This window comes from Phodopus roborovskii, unplaced genomic scaffold, assembly GCF_943737965.1.
Source record: "Phodopus roborovskii unplaced genomic scaffold, PHOROB, whole genome shotgun sequence".
Lineage (NCBI taxonomy): Eukaryota > Metazoa > Chordata > Mammalia > Rodentia > Cricetidae > Phodopus > Phodopus roborovskii.
Genome location: NW_026126460.1, coordinates 10,763,620 through 10,788,752, shown reverse-complemented (window position 1 = coordinate 10,788,752; position 25,133 = coordinate 10,763,620). Strand labels below are relative to the sequence as shown.

The 25,133-nt window shown below is 39.7% G+C and overlaps 1 protein-coding gene across 1 annotated transcript in view; it reads right to left on the bottom strand.

Annotated features, from left to right (window-relative positions):
- Positions 1 to 25,133, bottom strand: part of Adam23 (ADAM metallopeptidase domain 23) — a 139,279-nt gene that overhangs the window by 43,900 nt on the left and 70,246 nt on the right. Inside the window, exons 5-13 of the mRNA XM_051190344.1 lie at positions 18,881 to 18,963; positions 17,368 to 17,431; positions 13,207 to 13,279; positions 12,366 to 12,439; positions 10,536 to 10,601; positions 5,145 to 5,216; positions 2,803 to 2,966; positions 1,976 to 2,060; positions 1,021 to 1,111 (exon numbers count right to left, since the gene is read on the bottom strand). Coding sequence (XP_051046301.1) covers positions 1,021 to 1,111; positions 1,976 to 2,060; positions 2,803 to 2,966; positions 5,145 to 5,216; positions 10,536 to 10,601; positions 12,366 to 12,439; positions 13,207 to 13,279; positions 17,368 to 17,431; positions 18,881 to 18,963 — 772 coding nt within the window. The remainder of the gene's footprint in view (positions 1 to 1,020; positions 1,112 to 1,975; positions 2,061 to 2,802; positions 2,967 to 5,144; positions 5,217 to 10,535; positions 10,602 to 12,365; positions 12,440 to 13,206; positions 13,280 to 17,367; positions 17,432 to 18,880; positions 18,964 to 25,133) is intronic.

The following is a 25,133-nucleotide window of genomic DNA, read 5'->3' as shown; positions in this document are numbered from 1 at the left end:
CTCTGGGAAGATCTCAGTGGGAAAAGAGCTTTTTACTCCTAGCTCTCACGATTATAATAAGAAGATGGGGACTTTAGCTTATTTTCTCATTAAATGAACAATGGGTGAACATGCCGTTCTCTTTCTCCACAAGGTCCTATTGTGATGTTTTGCTTTCTGCCGCAAAAATGTATCAAAATTACATTTGACTACCATGCTAGCACAAAGGGGACTGTAATGCAGGTTGGACCTTATCCTGCTTTTAAAAGAAATGAGATACAGACATTAGCCTGATTTTAAAAGAAATTAGATATTTCCATGAGCTTCTACATCTCTGCTGGTCCTTTAGTACTCGGAGCACTGGATAAGTTGATTCTTTCCTTCCTTCTCTCATATGATCAGTGAAAACATTGATCGAATGGAGTGACATCAACAGTCACTTGTCTTACTTTGGTTGCTGTACGGGTCAGGGACCAGAGTTGAACTCCCTCTTGGACCAAGCTCTGCACCAGAGGGCCACTCTGTCCCTCTCCTGCCTATCCCAAGTTTAAAGGCCAATGGCAGGCTTTTCCAGGAAGGGGAAGCAGGGGACTCGCCTTTCTGGATGGGACTGTGTGAGTAAGGATCATGAGCACTTAAATATGAGCTCCTTGTCTGCTCTTGGCCTCAGCTCCTTCCCAGTCTACTGTATCTCTGATAAACCCTTCCCTTTCCCTGGAGCTATAGCTGGCGTCTGTGTTATACTCAGATGGCTAGAGCTGGGAGGAGTGTAACAATCACCACTGCCCCACCTGGCCTCAACAGTCTCAATGTAAGAAAGAATGCACGAGTGCATGCACTTTGAAAGAGAAATGGCTCCCACCTAAATAGCCCAATAATTATCTCAAGTTGCTCAAGATTTTTTTTTTTTTTTAAGGAATGAGACAGCACTATAATAAAACTACAGTGACTTAGGAATAAAACCCTCTCAATGACTGGACATGCATTACACAGGCGGAACGAACGATACATGGACTGGAGTAAGAAGGTCAATGTACATACTTGGCTTCCTACTAGAAGGTTCCCATTGGATTCCAAGGTTCTGAGCCAGGCTCTGCGATAACACTTGTGCCACTGCCATTGGGAGGCCATACTGGTTTTCAGAGTTGAGAGTGGGTGGGAAACATTCAAGAGGGTGCACAGAGACAGTTATTACTCCTTCCTTGTTGTCACTGTCATCTCAAGTCCCTGAGTAGAGCTCTACAACACCTACAGGTGGCACACGCTATTATTTCATCGCTTCTCCTTGAGACCGTGCCACTAGTAGTCTGGAGAACATGAAGTTTGCACGCGGAAACAGAAAATACAAGTCACCAAGCCTGTGGCCCAACTCAGTGTGGACTGAGAATAAACTCAGCACAATGCTAATATGTCAAGAAAGGTGTCCCACTAAACAAGCAGGGTTACCTGGTAAGACATACTCCAGTGCTGGCCAGGATTTTGATATATTTGGCTAGGCTTTGGGGTGCTTCTTTCAACTAAGAATTTTCATAATAAAGCTATCCCAACAATAACAATAGTTCTATGAAAACATTTGTTTTAATTCATATTAAATTTTAGTAGAAAAAGGCAATGTTGAAAATTTATACAGAGAGACAAACCATAATCTGTAAGCTTTTGGTTTAAATGAGTTAATTCTAATATACGCAGGAAAACACTAAAAACTAAAAAAAAAAAAAAAATCATAGGAAAAAGTTTGACTGAATTTATAAAAAGCTATACAGGCCTAAAGAATCTCTGAGCCAATTTTCAGGTAATGTTTACACTTTGCAAAACTACCATGATGATATCCATTATGAACTTAAAAGAGGGCTTTGGGCCCTATTTACTGATCTGTCATTCATGCTACATCCTCAATGCCATCATTTAAAAAGTTCACTGTTATATATGAGACCTTAATAAAGAAAGAGATCAGTTGCAAAGACAGGACTCTAGTTAGAGAAAGCATGAGATTTACCTCATTTACACCGACCCCTCTGATGCGAGAACACACACCTCCAAAGTAACTCAGACTGCTTCTCTTATAATGGAATGTCACGCGCCTTAGGGAAACAAAGGACTGTTAGAAAACACCACATAAACACTTCCCAAATGTAAGCACCCTCCCACACCTTACAGCCTGCAAACCATCCTGAACTGGTAGCAAATTCTCTTTAAATATGTTTCAAAAAAGGCAGAGAGAGAGAAGTCAGAGGTAAAGATGAGAAGGAAGGAAGGGATGTGCTGCTTGGTTTGATGGCAGGACAGAACCATGGAGGCATGTGTGAAAACACCTTTGCCATGAGAGGGAGGGAGGAAGAGGGAAGAGTAGCACAGCCCTCTTCGTTAGTGACAGAAACACAACTGTATTCAGTGGGCCATCTGAAAAGGCATTTTCTAGACTTCCTGCAGCGAGATGCGGTCATGTGACTATCACCTAACACACTCTGTGAACTGGATGCACTCAGGCTCAGGAAGCCTGATTTATAAACATTGACTTTACAGAAGGCACACCCTCTTGCCCTTCTCCCAGTCTGGCATCCCCACTGCCTGCAACGATGGCAACAGTGCCAGCCAGCAGCATCTTCGACTGTGAGTTGAACTTAAGAACGGAAGCTCTGCACTCCGACAGTAGAGCTGATGGCCATGGAACCACAGCACCCCAGCCCTGGAATTCTACCTCTATGAACAGAGAAGGGGACCAATGTGTAGAAGCCAATGCTCTCTGATATGTAATTGAACTGGTACAGTAAGGGGGTAAAGACAAATGCCAAAACTACAATAACAGCCAGAAGGGGCACATACGAGATGAGATGGACCGCATCGGCATGCTGCTTGATACGCTGCCGGTACTTGGAGAATTCATACAACATCTGCACAGGGTTGATGGTGATGTCAATTTGATCCTTCTCGGTCCAGGTCTCTACGGCTACCAGGACAACCCTGGTATTGAGCTGTTCCTTGTAAATCTAAGGGTATACAACAGGACAGGTGCAGGAGGAAAACACTGGGTCAAACATGCACAATCAGTGAGTCAGTCAGCGGAAGGGAGGAAGGGGGAGGTGAGAGAACACGGGGTCAGAATTAGCTAATCATACACAATACGCTTTTCCTTTCTTGTCTCCAAGAGCCAAAACAAAGAAGAAAAATCACACAAGTCAGTATTCTCTACTCTCCTAAAGATTAATTCCACCCCCACCTCAGCATCTTCAGTTGCCTGGCATTTTAGGAGAGGGATGTAGGGATGACAAGATTCTCAAGTCAAGACCTGCTCTAACAATGGGGTTCAGCAAAATAACCTTTCCAAACCCCATAGGAGGCAACAAGCCAGAGCCTGACATAGTGACTCTAAGTGCAATATAACCTGCAGGTTTAGGACAGCTCATCAAGCAGTACAGCTGCCTTGCCATACAACATAATAACTCTCAGAGTGAGTCACAGGTCTGAGGCCAAGAGAGGGGGAGAAAAACAGATTTGCGTCACCAATTTCACCCTCGCTGCAGAGTGGCATCACTCATATACAGCTTGCTATTCTTCTGTTCCCTCTACTTTGGGCCAAATAAATAACTCACAGAATTAAGCAACTTCAATGAGAGCTGCCATGTTGTTTTACTTTTAAACTACATAAGAAAACAAATGAACAGTCTTTGAAGACTTGGAATAAAGAAATTATCATCAAATTGATGCTATAATGGCTTACACAAAGATGAGTTAAGTGTAATATATTTTTGCAATGAACAATCAGCTCCAGAACTTTATAAACATAACACAAACTAAAAATTAAATTTTACAGAGTATGAGTCTATTCAATCATGCAAAAATGACTAACGCAGAGATGCTGCCTAATAAATAGCTTTTGCATGGGAAAAGATGTGTTTAAGATTCTCTTTTCCATATCCATCTATTGCTTTCCTCTGAGCAGATTGACAAGAGCTGAAATTAAAGAAAAGTAATAAGGCAGATGTAAACTGGCTCTCAGGGGTTCAACCTTAATTTTATATTACATATTCTATGCACATCAACTCATATTACAATTTTGTCAGCTGTGCCTATGAGGCACATAACATATGCTAGGTGCACAAAATATGTTATGAATATTTACATGACGGGTGGTTTGGGGCTGTTTAAAAGGCAGATCCTCAGAGTGAGTAGCATTTAGATGCTTGGCAATTTATAAAAAGGATTTTTTTTTTCCACAGTTAAGAGGGACCATACAATAAATACAAGATAAAAATACATTTAGCCTAACAAAGTAGCACTTCACAGAAGAATACATAAATTAATTTATGTGAGTCAAATTGAATTATTTATTGGAACATAATGTAAGAAATTCAGCTCTGTAGGGTTACTACCAAAGGCAGGAAACAAGAAGAAAATATAAATGGTCATTGTTTGTAATTTAGTGAAGGGCAGGAGGGGAGAAGTAAGCCAATACTGGAAGATATGGAGGGCCAGATACCCGATTCTAACACTTAGAATACTAGAAATTCAGTCTGAAACATTCCACCGGGGGAGAACTAAAATAATAAATACATGGCTTTGAAATTTTCATCTATCTAAATCCTCTAAACACATGCCGCCTCAATCCATTAGGACTTCTCGACTTACGCAAAATATTTAGGAAAAGCTCAAGTAGTTATTAATAAAGTCTCATTTGCAGAGGATAATTTCCAGATTTACAGTCTTTCTCCATCGCTCTTTATCCCCCACGGACTCTGGTAATAACAGAGGCAATGCTATACAATTATTGTGGGTTAATAAAAATTTCTTACTGTTTAAGGAGGTGGCAATGCTGGTTACTCTGATTTGCTCATTAGATACCATACACATGTATCGAATTATCACACTGCACCCCACAGATATGAAGAATTAAAATGATAATTAATGAAAGTCAATAAGCTTAAAAGAAAGAAACAATGCTAAAGCGTCTTGGGAATTCTGAGAATTCTAAAGCCCAGAATGCATTTTTACAAAGCTCACCATCCAACAGTTTCTTCACCAGGATATGAATATGTACGGATATGTATGTGAATAAATTTATTTCATCCAAGAAACAGCTAACATAATCAGTGAATAGAGAGAAGGAGACATAAGCCATACTTTTTTGGATTAACGAAAAGAAGTTCCATGAAAACCAGGCTACTTACAGAATCTACAAGGTTGACTACAGACTTTGCGAAGTTGTTGGTATGCGCGTGGGAAGAGCGGTGCTTCTTATACTGGAGGGAGAGAAGATGACTAGTCACCATCAAGTCCTAACTGACATTCAATGTCAAATGTCAAATTTTTACATAAGAAGAAACCTCTGAGAGATACTAGAAATGGGATTCAAAAGGTCAGAAATCGGATTGCGCCACACTGGAAACAGTGTTGCAATTTTTTTCTGTCTTTCCCTACAGTCCAGACCCAGGCAGCAAAACTATAAACCACTCAAGATATCCCAGGGCCTGAAGGAGCCTACAGAAGTATGCATGGGAATTCCGTCCCTAGAAGTCGACTTTTAATTCAGTCTTAGCAGCTATTCAGTCCTTTTGCTTTCATAAAAATGAATCTTTACTATTTACAAAGGGCTTAGACCCAAACCCAGTCTTAGTTGGGCATCTTCCTCACTTTAAACACAAGGCTGTTTCTTTTTGTGTAGCACTTCAGATATTGTCCGTGACAGGGAAGTATTTGTCTTGCTTTTAGTAAATTCCTCCTGCGGATGGCACACCTAGAGCAAGACTTAACTCTGGGTGATCAAAGCCAACAAGGAGCCAGAAAGTCAAAGGAAGTACTCCAAACAATAAAGGCTCTTTCTATTGTCAATATGTAGGCCTGGCATAGTGGAGCACACCTGTAATTCCAGCACCTGTGAGGCTGAGGTAGGAAGATCCCTTCAGAACAAGAGTTCAAGAACTGCCGGCACACTATATCAAGGCCCTGTCTCAAGAGAAGAGCGGAAACGTCTAGGGGCATTTGTTTGAGTATGGTTTGTGGTACAGAAGACACAGCCCAAGACTTCATACTCTACTGTTTAGAGCAAATGTTCTGCCATTGTACTCCACCTCCCCACTAAGGGGCTGTATTATTATTATTATTATTATTATTATTATTATTATTATTATTATTATTCATTTATTTACTTTTCTTATTTTACATATTGATCGCAGTTCCCTCTCCCTCCCTCCCTCTCTCCCACCCTCGCATGTCCCCCGACCACCCTCCCATCCCATTTCCCCCCTCTACTTCACAAGGAAGGTGATGCCTTCCAGGAGGGGTCAACAAAATCTGTCAAGTCATTTGGTGTAGGTACTGGAACCTCCCTCCTGAAAGGGCTGTATTTTTATCAAGGAGTCAGACGTTTTACTCAACATATGTTGAAGAGAAGGATATTTGAAAGTTTAAATCTAGTGCACAAGCACTATGCCCTCAACTGCTCCATGAAGCTATTGCCATTTTTACAACCATGAGAAAAAAAGAAAAACATGCTTTAAAACCAGTATTTGAAATTTGTCTTCAACTATAGTTATTAAATCAACTGTACCTTTCAGAAAGATTAAGAATATTTAATACATAATAAAAATCATCTTTTTTTTCTTCTCACATAATCTTAGATACTTCCCAAAGCCCCGACCTCTGAATACCATAGCCATGTGAATTTGGGAACCGTTCCTAACACATGAATTTCAAAAGGCCCATTTGGGACCAGTCCAGGAATTCGGAACTGTGATTTGGCGGTACCAAATGTGAGCTGCCTATTCAGTACCAAAGCAAAGAGGCCAAGTTCACAGTCATTTCCCTGAGTATGGAACTCGGAGGTCTAGAGTTCTAAAGTATGGCTCAGGGAGCCTTAGACAAGATGCTACTTAAAGACTTGACACTGGAAGCTGTCAGAGAGAGAGCATGCAACAGATCCCTGAGCCAACTTAGAGGCTGGGGATGGGGAGTAGGGACATACATAATCTGAGGGGTGGGATATTAAAAAGAGTAAACAACAGAGAGAATTACTGTCTTAGAAACCAGAAGAGAATAAAGCTGTTCAAAAAAGGAAGGAAGGAAGGCAGAACGAGGTTGGGGAGGAGGTGGCTCAAGGGCAGTGGTCTTGCTGGACTCCCAGCCCCACAGAGAAAAACAACACTAGTTTTACTAACTTGAAACTCCATTTACTAGGCACTTAAGGTCTATGAGAAACTGTGTTTCTCCTACAACAAATACCCATTCCTTACAACTCTATGAAGTGAGATTTGTTTTCCTCCAGTAACTTATCTGGGATCATGGGGATGAAAAAAAAAATGGTCTTATTCTGGGCTGGAAGATGAGATTAACTTGTCCAGTTAATAATTCTTGTGAAGGAGTTATAAACTATTGTTTATTATATAGCCCCAACAAGTCAGGATTACTGATGAAAATTTATAATTTGCTTGGTGCATTAAAAATGCAGTGGTTTTTAAGTAAGGAAAACCAAATGAGGTTTTAATTGAAAAAATATTTGAGTCATCATCGATTTGCACTTATTGGTTCATATTAAATAACGCGGCAGTAATGGAAGCAAAACGCTTGCTTTGCCCGTGCTTTAAAATATCTCAACCAATTTTTTATTAGGCAGTTTTTAATATTTATTTTTAGCTTAAGCAACTCAAAGAAATGTTTGCAGACTGTTATCAAGCTATAATTGCTCACAAATTAGGTTCCGCCGGCTAGGTACCAAGATGCTTTCTACAAATTTGAGAGATTTTTTTTTTCCTTCCTAATTGAAAGCCACTGATAATTGGGCTGCTTGTTCAAAATACGATAGGTGCAATTCTTCAGGCAGCCAATATTAGAGAGGGAAGCTTTAATGCAAATGTAGGCAAAATGTTTCCATTTCCTGCATGAATGAGAACTAATTTGGCAAATAAAGAAAAATGTGCAAGCTCCATTTATGATAAAACTTACCTTCACATTTTCTGATCACTGCAAACCATTTCCATTTAAACCAGCAAATTGGCTTTCACTTCCTGAATAAATGAGCCCCTTAAGAAATGTGCCCTTTTGAAAACAATTAAAGCTGAACCTTATTTTCAACCCAAAGGTAAGAATTATAAAATCCCGCTGGCTCGTACAGTACAAACACGGTGAGATGGGGCTTCTCGGTGGGACGATTATGCTAAAGCCCAACAGCAAATCTCCAGGTGTAAGAAATTGGCATGTTCACTTATCCTGGCTCACTCTGGCTTACAGCACAGCAACTCGGTGCTCTGCTCTCTACTCAGTTTTTGGGTCTTTGCAGCAATTACATGTTAAAACTTCATTTGATAGGAAGATTACCTCAAAGGGGGGCTTTTCTCAGCTCTTATGAGGCCTCTTAAAAATAAATACTCATTTGGGACGATGACAGAACAGAATGCAATTTGGTCTTAAAGCAAAGGAAATATTTAGTGCTATTAGTCCAAAGTAATAAACCATTCAAAAATCAAGTTGTTTGTTTGTTTTCATTTTTAAAATGCATTCCACCCAAATTCATCATTAAAATATCATGCCCAGTTCTCATGCAATATAAACTTTTGTAATGCAATGAAAACCCAAACTTTGTTGATTTAAAAGCTTGGATTTCCTTTTTAATTAAAAGATGTGGGCTGGTGAAGATGACTCAGTGGGTAAGAGCGCTTGCCTGGCAAGCCTGACTACAGTTCAATCCTCTGAACACACATTTTAAAAAGGAGCCAGAATTGATGGCAGGCAACTGTAATTCCAGCTCCCCTATGGTAAGGTGGGGGGAGTGGAGACAGAGTTGCTGCCTCGCCTGGAGCACAGCATACCAGAGACAAGCTGGAAGGACATCACTGGTCCCTAAAAGCTGACTTCTGGCCTGCACCATGCATACCCACAACCATGCACATCATACACACATACACGATAATAAATGTTTAAAATCAATTAAAAGATATGATACCCTCAAATAAGATGATCGTTTTTATAACAAAAAAATGGTATAAGCAAATTTTCCTCTGCAGGAAAATAGTATTTTTGAGAAAGGAGCTACTGCATTCTATGTACAACTGGGGACTCTGTGGTACTCTTGTGAGCTCTTTCTCTCTTTCTCTCTCTGTCTCTCTCTCTCTCTCTCATACACACACACACACACACACACACTAATAATAGGAAATAAATCTTTAAAGAATTGATATTCTCAATTACTCATTTGGGAGGAATGCACACGCACTTTGCATGCTCAACAGTGTGGTATACACTTAATTGTTGTATCTCTACCTTACAAGACTTGTGGACGCTAGGGAAAGCTCAACCTTATGAAGATATAATTTCACAGCACTCTGCAGCCATGAGATTTGAAAAGTAATTGGGAAAAATCTGAGTCAGCAAAAGTGGTTCAGATGGAGATGGCCCCACTGGCAAACTTCAGAAACTCACATTTACACCTTTCTGAGAGCAAGTCACCACCAGAACATTTGGTTTTCCTTCCAGAAATGCCTTCTCCTAAGTAAGTGATATGCAGTTCTAACAAAATTTCCTTCTTACCGGTATATCTCAAGAAATTTATTTAAAGACTGACAGAAAATTGTCTATAAAAATGAAAAGAATTTCATGAGGAAAAATAATTTTCAACACAAATAAATTAGTACTTAGTAATTAATAGTAATTAATTTAAATATCCATTAAAGTAAAAGACTCAAATAAAAATTTAAATATACAATAAACCTTTTGTGATGTACAGTTTCAAGGGTTTCTCTGAGGAGACTCTGTTGAATAGAATTTCATGTGACCAGTTTAGTACAAAATACAATTTTATTATATAGTTCACTAATTTTGGTTTTCTTAAAATAAAACAAGGACCTAGTAACACTTATAATTTTATTCCAATATTCTATAATGTTTTACCTATATCTGACTTTTGAGTATTTTTTCAAAGTTCTCATCTTCATGGTCTTTCAAAAATAAAATCAACTAATGAGCAATTTTTAGAATTAAACTGCATAACTACAGCAAAATAATCACTGGCCTAGTGGTGAGGCCAGATGCAAAAGACAATAAAAAGAAAAGAAAAAAAAAAAAAAGAAGAAAAAGAAAAGAAAAAAGAATCACATCCTTACCAAGCTTCAATTAACAGTCTCAATAGCTCAAAATCAGCTATCGTGGGAACAGTTAAACACTGGACATGAGCTAATACTATAAAAGTGTATTGAAAACTTTACCAGTACACCAGCAGCACCAGGCACAGTAGCACACAGCCTAGGCCATGTATTTGAATGCTTGGTCAATATGTGCTGGAAACGTTTGGAGGAGGATTAGGAGGTGTGGCCTTGTTGGAGGAGGTGTGTCACTGGGGGTGGACCTTGATGTTTTAAAAGCCAATGCCAACATCCCTGATACCTGCTTGCTGATCAAACATAAGCTTTCAGCTACTGCTCTAGAGCCTGCCTGCCTACCACACTTCCCTTTATGATGATCATGAACTCACCCTCTGAAACCATAAGCTTTCTTTTATAACTTGCTTGGTCATGGTGTCTCTCAACAGCAATAGAACAGTGGCTAAGACAGAATTAAATCTATATTCTTACCATCTTGTGATCATTAACAATCATAAGCTCCAAATATTTCATTTCTTCAAACACACCTCGTGATGGCTAAAGAAAATAAGAAATTCATGGTCAGATAGTGATTGACATAAAACATCTCTATTTCTCAATAAGTAGCAGGTAAGCCTTGAATTTCAGGACCTTCATCACCTATAGTAAAAATAAAAAAAAAAAAAAAAAAAAAAAAAAAAAAAAGCCTCATGAGACAATTGTTCATACGTGACTAAGAAAGTGTCGGAGAACAAGCAAAAATTTAGAAAAAAATCAATTTCACTATCTCCGAAATGGGAAATAGGTCATGTTGTTTCTGTGTGTGTTTTTCCATGTAAAATTAGTCTAAAGAAAAATTTATAAATAAGTTTCCCTTTCTATGGCATTAAATGATAAAATGTTCATATTTACTTAAAATGTCAAAGAGAATTTACTTTAAATTCATTTCATCAGGCATCTGTGAAATAATAATCAGGGTGGTCAACAGGAATGAACTGAATGGGGAATAAGTCTAGTAATAGTGTGCCTGCTTCCAGCTACTAACAGTAATAAAGGCTGATAGATAACACTAGGAATAAAGACTATTTTACTTCTCATTCACACCTATTTCTTTCCATGGTTGAAAAGTTAATAATGGTGGTTCTTCTTCTTTGTGTGCATGGTAACCGATCAGTCTGGGGTAGACTGTAGTAAAAGGAAAACTGTACGAGCCAACTGTGTCTTCAAGAGTAAGCAAAAAGTTCTAAATAAGTGAACATAAAAACTGTATTCACGATTACCATAAAACCAATACATGCCATACAAGAAGATGATTCAAACTTGAACTAACTTTTAGATCGCTGAGGGGGCCTAATTAATTTAATACAAAAAATACATTCAACTAAGTATTATCTAAAATGTATAATTTGTGCTACAGTTACTCATTAAGTTATCTAGTGAATTACCATGTAACTTATAAGCTGTAGAATTAATTCTTGGTTACATGGCATTCACCATGTAATTACTAAACAGTCCCAATCATTACAGCCTTCTAATCTACTACAAAAAGACTGTGAACATATTTAGTCACAATGCTCCTATGCATTTATCAGTGCACCAAAGACATAACAGCAGTCACTGGTTATGTCATTTCATGACTTTCATTTAGCCACTGTCATATCACCAACAGAGAAATGACATTCTATAACTCTGTTCTGAAAAACCTGTGCCGAGCTTTCAAGTTTGGTATAGGAGAGTTTCTCATTTTTATTTGGAAGAAATGCAAATAAACTTGATTAGTCAGTATTTCAAAAGCTAACTCTTTCTAATTTTTAACAAATGTTTTATATGACATATTATAAGCTATAGTATCTCTAAAGCTGTTGTGAATTCTCTATTGCTTGTTTATTTGTTTGTTTGTTTGTTTGTATAGGGAGGATAAGTACATGCAGAAGGCCTAGGATAACTACTGGAATCAATTCTCTCCTTCTACTGGTTGGTCCCAAGGATGGAACTCTGGGCTATCAAGCTTTACCTGCTTAGCCATCTCATCAGCTCTATTATGTTTTTCAATAGGAAAAAAAAAATGTACTCCAATTTTCATGAGAAAAACACATTGAAAATAGAACTAAAACAACACCTTTTTACATGTCGTCAGGGTTCACAGGACACTCTAATCAGTTTGAATCATTAATAGAGAGAGAAGAAAACTAACATGCTAGAGATGCTCAGGAGATTGAGGCTTCTTTGTGCTGTTTCTGTTTTGAAGGGGAAAGTTTGGACAGTGTGGGAGCAGACTCCCAAGAGTAAAGAGTAAAGCCTGTAGCCCAAGGGCACACTCACATTCGCTGCTCTCTTCCTTCTTCTCAGCCACTGTAATTCAGGTAGCAAAGGCCACTGGTCACTGCCATCTGTGCCTGTGTAAGAAGAAAATGAACATCAAATGGATTTGGACAGCGTTCCACTGAGAATAGTCTTCAAATATTACACGAAGGAACGGTGCCATTAATAATAAATGTCATCACAAAGCCAAAATAGCCTACAGTGAAACTGTGCATTGATTGTTCAACATTTCACACTCACAAAGACAGTTCTAAAGCTATTTTCTTCTCATCATGAAAAATGTGAGGTGTCCAAGGTTGATTAGACTATGGTTGTTTGACCTACAGCCGTTTAACAATATTGGAAGAACTCTACTACGTTTGCCCAATGTATTTTAGAATTTAAAATGATATGTGGCATAAGATTTTGTATAAATTATGAAAGACTCTGGGAATTAGTATATAGGAACAGTATCACATGCCCCCAGGAAATCAAAATAAGCCTTTGCCCACATTAGCATACTACAATGCTTCAGGGGCAGGGTGAATGGGGGAGGCAATGCAGAGTGGCTGGGGAATAGCAAACACAAAAGTCCTCCTGGACCTAAAGTAATCATTCATTTACATTTGGCCACATTCAGGCTCCCAGCCCAGCTTCACACCAGAGATTAATTTGTCATCTCCACTGAAACAACTCTCCATGCCTCATCCCACGCAAGGCTCAGCTGGGACTCTGCTCCCCACCCACACTGCTGACCCCAGCTCTCAAACCAATTTCCCTTCCCAACAAGCCGGCATGACTCCAGAGGTCTGTCAAGTCACAGCCCACACCACATATCATGGCTATTTTAATTAAAACTTACTGAAATTCTTCATCTGCTTAGAATATTGTCCTGCCAAGGTTTTCTGGATTATGTGTGGTCGACCTGTGCTTTTCTGAAACAGAAAAAAAAATTGTAGGAAATGGAAAAGTAAAACATGAAGACACTATGCATCCATGTTAGCTGTTTCCTCTAATACCCTTGCTGACACGGGAACTTTAGCCAACAGGAGGAAAAGGATATGCCTTGTTGAATCTTTAATTTTAAATAAAACAGTGCCCTTCAACTGCCCCATTTTTGGATCAAAGCACAGTTTTGTCAGTTGCTCTTAAATCTCAGCTTCTTTCAAAGCCCCAAGTGGGAAGTGCATAAGAAAGGAACAGCATGTCCATCAGCATGAGAAAACGTTGGTGCTTTAATAAACCTTTAAAACGCAATTTCCGAAAAGATGAAACAGCAATTTTCCCACCAACTTGTAAATGATTCAAAAATTGTGGCATCCATAGTCAACTGCAGCTGCAAGGCAGAATGTACATACACAGAGCTGGTAACACAGCTTGAGAAAGATCTTAATAACAGCCATAAGAAACCTTATCCTTTGGCCTAGAAGTGACACTGACCCCTACATTATTAGAAGTGGGAGTAGCATTCAAAGTGCTTAGTGGCTGCCAACCAGCACTGGTGTGTGTGTGTGTGTGTGTGTGTGTGTGTGTGTGTGTGTGTGTGTGTGTGTGTGTGTGTGTTGTCCAATTTATTCCCAGCAAGAAGCCTGTATGGTCTGTATTCTACCCCTGTCCTAGTTTGCTTTCTGCTACAATGATATAACACTGACCAAAACTAACCTGAGAAGGAAAGGGTTTATTCCAGCTTGCAGGTTTCAGTCCATCATGGAAGAAAGTGAGGGCAGGAGTTGAAGCCAGAACCTAGAAGCAGGAGCTGAAGCAGAAACCAAGGAGCAGCAGAAACCATGGAGGAATGCTGCTTACCAGCTTGCCTCCTCTGGCTTGCTCAGCTGCCTTTTTTACCTAAACGATTTGTATATTGTATGTGCATTGGCATTTTGTATGTATGTCTGTTGTTGTTGGATCCCCGGGAGGTAGAGTTGCAAGCAGTTGTGAGCTGCCATGTGGATGCTAGACATTGAACCCAGGTCCTCCAGAAGAACTGCCACTGAGCCATCTCTCCACCATCAGTTACCTTTTTTATACAGCCCAGAGACACCTACTTCGTCCCACCTGTCTAGGGATAAGACCCACTTTACAGTGGGTTCGGTCATCCTACAAAAATCAGCAATTAAGACAATGTTCCTCAGGCATGCCCACAGGCCATTCTGATGGGGACAGTTCCTCAGCTGAACTTACTTCCCTAGTCTGAGGTATGTCAAGCTGACAACCAAGATCAACCCTTGCATTTCTATTTAAGAAATAAAAATACTGAAATTCAGAAAGATACATTATTGGGTTAAGTTGTGCTACGAAATGATCCAATCAATTTATTTAAAACATATATGTAAATGTCTAATTGAAAAATTGTAAGAGTATTTGCTAAAAGATGATGAGAAATTATCTTTGAGGATGGTATGATGATGGATAATTACTATTTAGTGAAGTGTTTATTTTTGCTTTTCAAATTGTCTAATATATTACTAGATTTGGGGGCATTTGCAATGTTGATAACTGAACCCATACATACGAGACAAGAGACTCATACAATCCCCAGACTGTTTTTTTTGTTTTGGTGTTGTTTTGTTTGTTTTAACTTTACTTGAGGCAGGATTTCACTAAGTTCCCCAGCCTGGCCTTGAACTGAAGTTCCTTCTGCTTCAGACTTGAGTAGCTGGGATTAAAGGTATACACCACCACACTCGGCTAATATATTAGTTTTGTAATCATAAGAATAGCTATTTAAAAGGTCCTTCTTAATACATTCGATTTAAAAAACAATAATTAAAAATATTGTTATTTGCCTTCTACTTGCAACAGAATATGAATCCTATCCTGTCCATACTTCTGACTTACTACAAAGTATGCTAAAATTAATACTAACAATAACGTGAACATCCAGAAATTCAAATTCTATTCAGTCAGCTCTTTATTCTTGTAACATAAAAAGATGCCTAATGTAGTGAAGTTCACCTCTGAATCCTCAATTTTTATGACTAATTTAAAGTTTCAAATTCTGCTCCTTTGCCCCCACCCACAGTGAAAATCAGAACAAATCACACTCTGTGAACAAACGGGAGGCAGTAGGAGGCAGAAGATAACAAGCATGGAACCATCAGCCCCAAGCAATATAATTGCACTATAAGGATGAAGTTCTTTAAGCATTTTGATAATACGAGTTTACATGTTTATAGACCCTTTTAGCAGTTCAACAGACACTGCAACATATTTATGAGTTCATCCAGTCTGCAAACATTGTCCTATTACAGATGCACTGGAAATTACCCCCATTTACACATCCCTAAAATGCCAAAGCTTAGAGAACTATTTTGGACCTGTCGCTGTTTTCTTTTGGGGGTTTCTTCAGCGAGGGAGGTGAGAGAGCAGTTAATCAGAGTGAAATGTCAGGTGTTTTGCTGAATGTCTGACAGTCTTGCTGTAGCATGGTTATTTGCCGGCTCATAGAATAGGGAGAATATTTTACTCATCAGAACATCTTAATCTAGGATAAGCTGCCATCACTCTCTGCAAAGTTTTAACGTTATTAATCAAAACCCCATAAGGCTTGTTCAAATATCACCTTGTACAAGCTAATGGCTTTTCTGTCTCAGAATTGAAAAGTTATCCCATAGTTATTGTGTGTGTGTGTGTGTGTGTGTGTGTGTATTCATATGCATATGTATGTTTGTACAGGTATACACACACACACACACACACACACACATGAAAATAAATCTTGACTTTTATTGTCAAAAACCTAGACGTCAGTGCTAGAGCTCAACAGGAAAGAGCTCTTGTTGCCCATGCAGAGGACACAAGTCCAGTTCCCAGCACCCATCTATAACTCCACTTCCCAGGACTCTGATGCCCTCTGCACACACACACATATATATATACACACACACACACAGAGAGAGAGAGAGAGAGAGAGAGAGAGAGAGAGAGAGAGAGAGAACACTCATACATATTAAATAGAGAGGTAGGTAGGTCGGTAAATGGTAGATAAATTTTTAAAAGCCTCAGTAACTACTATATTCTTTAAAGAATTACCATGTAATCTGAATATGGTGGCACAGAGAATATTCAGGAAACAGACAGAGGGCTTGCACTGAATAGTGACACCCCACACCCCACCGAAATGGTTTTCCGCTTTCCATCAAATGATTGCACTATTGTGATCACCACTCCCAAAGTACAGTTTTTCTCATTAGTAGTCTCCTCTCCTCATTTTACCCCTCACCCTGTCTTCACCTGCCAATTTTCATCTGTCCCAGTCCATTCAAGTCTCCCAGAGACAGCAGAACACAGCAAACAGCACCCATCCCAGAGTCTTTATAACTTCACAGCTCTAGGACTATCCCAATTCTCTTAAGGCCTTTCCTCAAGATCCCCCTGTCCTACAACTCAAGGACCCTTTGCTCTCCTCGGTGCTGCCACCATCTGAAATGTCATGTGTGTCTCTTATTCATCTTTTGCATCCCCATTCATGAATCTCAGGACGTCAGTTTTATCATGAATGTAAAGTGTAGTAAGCCCTCAAAATAATACTGATGACTACACATTGGACTTTAGATCTGGTAACACTGCCAGTCAACAGCATGGCAGGAACACAGGGTTTCTGATTACAGCTGTTGGCCTATACAAGATGAAACACTGTTTTCCTCTCTACCTCGAAACTGTATGTTGCAGGGTATAGCCACTGCTTAGACCACAGATTTCTCCCACTTAATATTTCTAGTAACAAAAAAAGTATGTTCTTGCACAATTATCTAAAGAAGATACTGGAAATGAAAGCTTGTCTAATGCAGTCCCAGCTGCTCAATGCAAAACAAAGGCCCTCCCTGTTCTATGCAGAAAGAATGGGCTTGCTTCAGAATACCTAGGTATGATAACTCTGATCTTCCATTACTGGCACAAGGGGCTGGCATCATACCATTCTAAGTCTGAAATCACATGACATGGATAAAGGGTGTTTGATGTGTTTTGTCTTCACATGCTGGAAAAACCAAACACCATAAGGAAACTAATGTCACAGACCCACCTCATCATGAATCAGCTCCAGCGGCTCTATCATATACACGAAGGTGTTGTCCTCAAACATGCCACTGTAACACAAGACACCGGAAGGAGAGTCAGCAAGTGGGGCAAACAGTGAGGACTGGCAAGTGGGCATCTCAACAACATCATTAAAGAGTGCCTGTGGGCAAACGTCTTCATACAATCCCAGATGAACTCCAAGTACCTTCGTGGAACCCTTCGTGGGCTCAGCACTCCAAGGGCTCTACCAGGCAGCACGCAAGCTACAAAAGCATAAAGCATTCCCCCAGAGCATGCAAACTCTACGTGACATAACATATTTTCAAAAATAAACCAAGGACAACACTAATCTGGAATAAGATTTCTCACATCATGGGGGCAGAAGGAATCTCTAATTCTGGAACCATATGAAACTAGTACGAATTCCTTGTATTGTACCACCTACGAGAAAGCTAGCTACTCGGTCATCTAAGAATATTCTAAAACCATCTCTGATTCTGAAGAGGCTGGTAGAAGTATCTTTACACTTGTAAATTGTGGATGCCTACTAAGTAGTAAGTCATAGAAAACACACTTAACTTAGGGAGACAAGATTTTTTTTTAATTAAGTTTGAAAAGGGTTTTAAGACCCTTTTTGTCTCATGGCTAAAGCAAATCTTCATCTGAGGTAGCACTCGATTTGGATTTAAAATGTGTTTATGCATGGTTTCAAAGAGTCTGTCTCAGGAGGATACATGAGTTCCACTTAGCGTCCCATCCTTCCATGGCTGATGCCTAGTTAGACTTATATCAAATCCTACTGATACGACTTTTGACATAGATCTGTATGTGATACATCAACTAGCTTGAGTCTCCGTTAGTTCCCTGCTAGAGTTTGGGTCTTTAATACCCCAGCAAGACTACTACTAAGGATCTGATTACCCACCAGAGTGGTGCCATTAGGAGGTGATAGGATCCTCATGAGATAACCATTGCGAGCCTTGTAAGAAGTCTTTAGCTCATGGCAGAGGTAGAGAGGAATGCCTTGCAGGGAATATTGTGGGACTATAATCTCCTCCTCACTCCTCTCTCCTAGTCATATGTTGAACAGCTTTGGTCTCCTACACACATTCAATCCCCAGTATTCATCACAAGTGGCCCCAAGTAACGAGGCCAGCCCATCATGGATTCAAACCTCAAAAGCTTGAGCTAACATTGTCTTTTTCTCTTTATAAGGTGATTATCTCAGGAATTTCCTTCCAGTAACAGAAAGCTAATTAATACATCCCTGCCTATCCCCTTCATAGCATCAACCAAAATGGGAATTACTGATCTACGTAATCATGTGTTTAATTTCTGAGTTTCCTACAAAGTCAGGTGTTAGAGAAAGGGGAGCTTTAGCTCCCTGGAACTACTCTGTATCTATCTAATCCCCAACACATCACTGAGATAAAATATCTGAAAAATAAAAACTAGAAAGAATGAGTGGGTATAAGCAAGCCTGTAGGGCAGGAGGACCCAAGTAGATCCCCACATACTGGAGTCCATTGCATGTTGACAGAGCCACCCTGGAATCTTTGACGCCTCTGATGCTTCCGTGGTAGTAACAGTGCTCTCCACCCTATAAAACAAAGAATGTCTTATTGACTGATTGTATCTTATACACTTATCACCCTATTTCTGATAGTTCCATAGAGAATGGCCATCAAGGATGAGAATTAATCTGCAAGAGAAACTCCTACTCTTCGAAGTCAGAAATAGGGCTAGACAAGCATTAAACATAGCAATTTTCATGTATTTAAATGGAGGAGGAAGGGGCTTTATAGGTAATAAAACCAATTAAGTGATAGAGTTCACTTGCATTTCTTAGGCATGCATCATAGAAGTAGTTACAAGCAGATGTGGTTACACAGCAGTTCCTATCTCCCTTTCACACCACAATTCTTCCAGATGTTTCTTCTTGTGTTTATATGCATTTTAAATGGAACCTTTATACTGCTAAAATCTGATTCACCCCACTTGAGAAATTATCTTCCTAAGGCAGTCTCCACATTATCAAAACAGAAACACCAAGCCAACCACAAACCTTTATCTACAGTGGTGTACTACCTCCAAGACACGCTACGAGATACCATTCAGGACTTCTCTGAGACACTGCTATGGAGAAGGGAGGGGGGAAAGGAAACCAGAGAAGAAAACACAGGACTGAAATCGTCTTGCCTAGTGTAGGTGCCCAAGTCAGCTCTAATAGCTGGTGGCAGTGTCCAGCCCTCCCCTATCAGGAACACTTAACCTACAGCACTCTCAGGGTCAACATCTGCAGATTCAACCACTAGCATGATGAAGATACTTAGCAAAAACAACTATATCTAAGCTGAACATATACAAACCACCTTCCTTGCCATTAATCTCAAAACCAGTAGTTCTCAACATTCCTAATGCTGTGACACTTGAATACAGCTCCTTATGTTGTGGTGACCCCCAACAGTAAAACTATTTTTATTGCCACTTCATAACTGTAATTTTGTTATGAATCATAATGTAAATATCTAATATGTAGGATATTTGATATGCAACCCCTATGAAAGGTCATTGATTCCCCCCCTCCAAAGATTGAAAATCACTGTTTACAGTCTAAACAGCTATTTGCATGCATTCATATAGCATGGTATTATAAGCTAGAGATGACTTAAATGGCCCAAGAGGATGTGTGAGGTACACAAATCCAACCATATTTTATACAGGGAACTTGAGCATCCATGGACTGGAATGTCCCTCTGTGAGATCCTGGAACAAATCTCTCCAAGATAGCAACAGATGACTATAGTCAGGTTCCTTGGAACATTCAGTCTCCAAATCCCTCCAGGATATCAAGGGATGACTACAGCCAGGGTGCTCAGGACATGCGCTCTCCAAATCCTTCTGCTCTACACCAATTCCTCTTCCAGCCAGGAGTCATGTCTATCAAGGACCCGCTCATCCAGGTGTCATCCCTGATCCTGCTGCCACAGCCCTCATAGACACGGTGAGCTTCAGGTAAACCAAGCTTATATGTGATGGGGAAAGCACAAAAAACAATGAGGAAAAGAACAAGGTGAGAACAAAGTCTTTTCCCCATGGGCTGGGATGTATCTCTGGCTCCCTGAAGCATGTGCTCTACCTAAAACAGAAACTAGGTCAGAGTAAGACTTGAACTGACATTTTTGTTGAGTGTGTGTGTGTGTGTGTGCGCGCGCGCGCGTGCGTGTGCATGTGCATGCATTATAGAATTGATGCTTTGTCTTGTATAATGAAATTATTGTTGGTCAGGCACACTGGGCGTGTCTTTTCAACCCCACATAGTTGCTCTTGTGAGTACCTAGGGAAGAGCATCAAACATCTACTCTCAGCAAATTTCCACCCTATTGCCTCGAGTCAGGGTCTCTCACTAAACAAGGAGTTTGCTGATTTAGCTAGGCTGGCTGACCAGGGAGTTCTCAGGATCTTCCTGACTCCATTTCCCAGTGTTGGAGTTACAACCACACATAGACAGGCTTGGCTTTTTACATGAGTATTGAGGATGAACATTCATGTCTCTATATTTGTAGACAAATACCCTTTCCCCACCAAACCAACTCTGTGGTACCATGGACATACACCTTACTCATTTGGAAACGGAAGCACTCCTAAGATCATCAGAGAAATGCAAAATTAAACAATTAAACACAGTAGCTATATCTCAAACTTACTAGAATAGCTATTGAAAAAAAAAAGCAAGGGATATATATTGAAGTGGCTTGTGGGAAAAAGAAACATTTGTAAACTATTGGTAGAGCTACAGATTGGCATGGCCAATTCAAGAATGGAGATCTATCAAAAAAAAAAAAAAAAATAGAAAGGAACTCTAAATCTCAAAGAGACAACTGCACTGCACATTAATCTCAGCTTCATTTACATTGCCAAGCTGGAGTAACTGGGGGGGGGTGCATAAATGAAGAAATGTGTCCACAATGGAGTATCACCCAACCTTGGAAGGAAGGAAATCCTGCCCCTGTGCAATATGGTGGAACACTGTGCTAAGTGGCATAACCCAGTAGAGAAAGAAAAAGGCTGCTCTGACCCTCATAGGTAGCATGAGAGTCAAGCTCATGAAAGCAGAAGCTATAACGTGGTTGTCAGGGCAAGGAGTGATTGGGCAAATGAAGAAATGTTGGTCAAAGTGTACAAAGCTTTAACTGTGTAAGTGGAATAGATTTTGAAGACAGAAAATACCACACAGTGACTACAGCTACTACATTATATACTTAAAATCTGCTGTGAAGTAGATTTCATATTGTCTCCCTAACAAAAATAAGTACAGGAAGTAGAAGATGTGTCTATCAGCTTCAATATGCTGATCATTCCCCCAGTTACACAAGTCAAAGCATGACACTTGGCACAACCCAACTATATAATATTCTTATGTATAAAATCTAAGTTGCACATCTTAAATACACAATTTGCATTTTTCAATTATACTTCAATAAAGCTGGGAAAAAAAGAAGCCACTCACAAAGGACCACATATTATAAGATTTCATTTATGTTCCAAAAAGGCAATTTATAGAGACAGAAAAGTAGATTAGCGGTTACCTATGATGGGAAGGAGAGCCACTAGGGAACAACTGCTAATAGATAAGACGTTTCTTTGTGGGGCGATGAAAAATGTTTTAAAATTAGATTATGTTAATGGATGCATAATTTTGCAAATATAGTAAAAACAATTTAATTGTGTACTTTACAGTATATAAATTATGCCCCAATAAACGTGTTTAAACCAAAGAAAACATAAATATGTTGTCTTTTAAATGAGTAAAATGAAATCCACAAAGTAGCGCTATTGTATATTGTATTGCACTTCGTGCAAGGAGCAGTGGAAGGAATTGCAATAAAATCTGCTTGGCTGGGCACACAAAAGAAGATGCTCTGTGTGCATTAGCAAACATCTACCTGGTACCCAGACCATGAACCTGATTTTTTTTTTGTCTCTCTAATTTCTATATTTATTCTCTTTTCAGCCCACTTTCATTCATCAGAAGAAAATGCATTAGCCTCATCTAGGGACTATTTGGTACAGGGAGATAGAAAGACTGTAACAGTGCTCTCAGAGTATCTGTGCATCAGGGTTATGTCCCAAGTATTTTAAGTATCCACATCTGTATTTTACCTCAAGGCCCTCATAGGCTGTTTATGATTCCAAGCTTTTCTAGTCAAATAACATAACAAAATGGGTGAAGGGAGTGTTTGTGTATATACCTTCCTTTGTATAACAGTATGGTATCTTTTGTATTTTATATTATATATAAGGTGTATATGGGAAGTGGAGTGGGAACATGCATATGAATGTAAAATCCAGAAAAGGGCATTGGATTCCCTGGAGTTAGCATCCATCATGGGTACTAAGAGCCAAACTCAGGTCCTCTGCCAAGAGCTGTACATATTCTTAACTACTGAGCCATCTCTCCAGCCTGCAGTAAGATCAACTTATGTAACAGGCAGAAACCTTCCCACTCCTACATATTAACTTCCTTTGCTGGTATTCCTCACAAAAGCTTTCTTAAATATCATAGAAGCCCATCTTCACAAGGTTCACTTTTTAGATGCTTTTAAATTTATGTGTGTAATGGGAAGGTGATTTGATGCAAAATTACACATAATTTCAGAAGCAAAAGTTGTCATTATGACCAAAAGTCATAAAATATATACAACTCTTTGATCCAGAGAGAATTATTCTTAAAATGAGTTCTTCAGCAATTACAGTGTGTTTAGACTTGCATCTGGGACATTTCTCCTTATAGGATGATTATGAGGGAAGGCTGGAAGCAAACTGTCTATGGGTTAATATTTTTAAATAAATAATAACAAACAAGCTAGGAGAACATTGTACAGTTTTTTTTTAAAAAAAAATGATCCAACAAAAATGTAGGTTTCATGCATGCTAAAGCATTTACACTATCATTACAGTTTATAAATTCTGCACAGATAGTGTGTATGGCATCTTCTTGGGACTTAAAGGTGTGTGTCGGTGTCTGTGTCTGTGTGTGTGTGTGTGTGTGTGTGTGTGTATGAGTACATATACATGTACTCATCATTAGGTTGTTATCAATTATTTATTATCTATAGACAAGGAAATCTGGGTATATGAGATGTTAAAGGAAACAGATCATAAACCAAAGAAAAGGGATGGACACAAAACCAAAAACCAAAATATAGTGGCCATAGCTTCTCTTGCCAGAGTTGATGCAGCTTTTGCTTTAAATATGTTACAACCACAAGAGGTTTGGAATATCTTATTAATAAAAAGTCCTCATTTGCAGTACCTCAAATGAACTCTGTACACCAATTAGCTATTGTACTTCGAGAAAAAAAAAAGTGAGCTTCTTAGAGAAGTTTGGGTCAGGTTACTGAGGCTGCAAAGGTGTCCCATTTGCTGAGTCTGAAAAGTCCTTGTGTGATCTCCTCCAAGTTCATGAGTCAGCATGCACAGTGCTCAGAGCACTGGTGCAGCTGACAACAGCATGGTTTTGCACAAACGCCAGCAAGCACCGCTCCTGCGCTTCAGTCGGCAACGCTGGTCCCCTTCCATGGCCTCGGGGGACTCAGAACTCCCAGATTCAGCTGGAGGAGAGAGCTGACAGTGGGAAGAGCCACACACTTGGAAGCCCCTGAACTGTGCAAACAACTCAAAAGCCAAAGGATGCTGCAGATGTGCCCACTGTTACTTAGACAAGCGCCGTGGCCGGGGGCAGTATTTCTAATTACAGCCATAAGCATGCGCTGAGACAATACGGCCTGGGAATCCCGGGTCTCCCTGCCCCACAGCTCTGCAGACCACCCATGAAAGGCGCTGCTGCTATGCTGACGTTCATTAGCCATCTGCAAAATACAAATTGTTTCCCCCATTGCTTGTCTCTTGCTTGCTCGCCCACTCCTGTGATTTTACATGGGCACTACTGAGTTTCAGTAGCACCGGGACAGTCACTAAAAGTCACAATTCCTTTTCTTTGCCCATTCCATGTGTTTTCTGCCTGACTGATGGCAATCACTATTTGGCAATATCTCTCTTGCTTTCATTTAACCCCATTTTTTTTTTTTTTTCTTTATTGGTCCTTCGCAGTCAGAAGAAAAAAACACCTCCACCTGAAGAATTTCTCACACCCAGTTACCTTTAGGTTATAGCCTGTAGTGGCCCTGAGCAGGTTTGCTGCCTTCTCAATGCCTCTGTGTCTTTGTTTTACTACAGGAATAAGAATACTCACCTCGTGGACCTGTTGTAATGATTAAGTGGGGGCAGGCGTGGGTTATAGCTCAGGGGTAGGGCATTGGCTAGCATGCCCAAGTTCCTGAGTTTGGTCCCCAGCAAGAAATACAAATGAATAAAATAAAATAATGAAATAGAGCTGGGTATGAAAGTGCATGCCTGTAATCTCTGCATTCAGGAGACTAAGGCAAGTGAACCTCAAGTTTGAGGTCAACCTGGATTGCACAGCTTTAAAAACAGGGGAGAAAGAAGACTGTCCCCTAAGATCTCATTTTCCCACCTGCCTTTTACCCTTGGGCATGAGGCGCTTGCACTACACTGTCACTGTGAGAATTCACACAGTCTTATAATAATTCTGATTCCATGGCCCTGAAAGCCTGGCTGAGCATCCCTAATCAAAAGTCTCCAAAACTCAGAGTGCCAGCATTGCAGCGGGAGTGGAAAATTCCACATCACAACACTTTAATGAGCAAAATTATCTAAAATGTACTAAATTACCTTCAAGCTGTATGT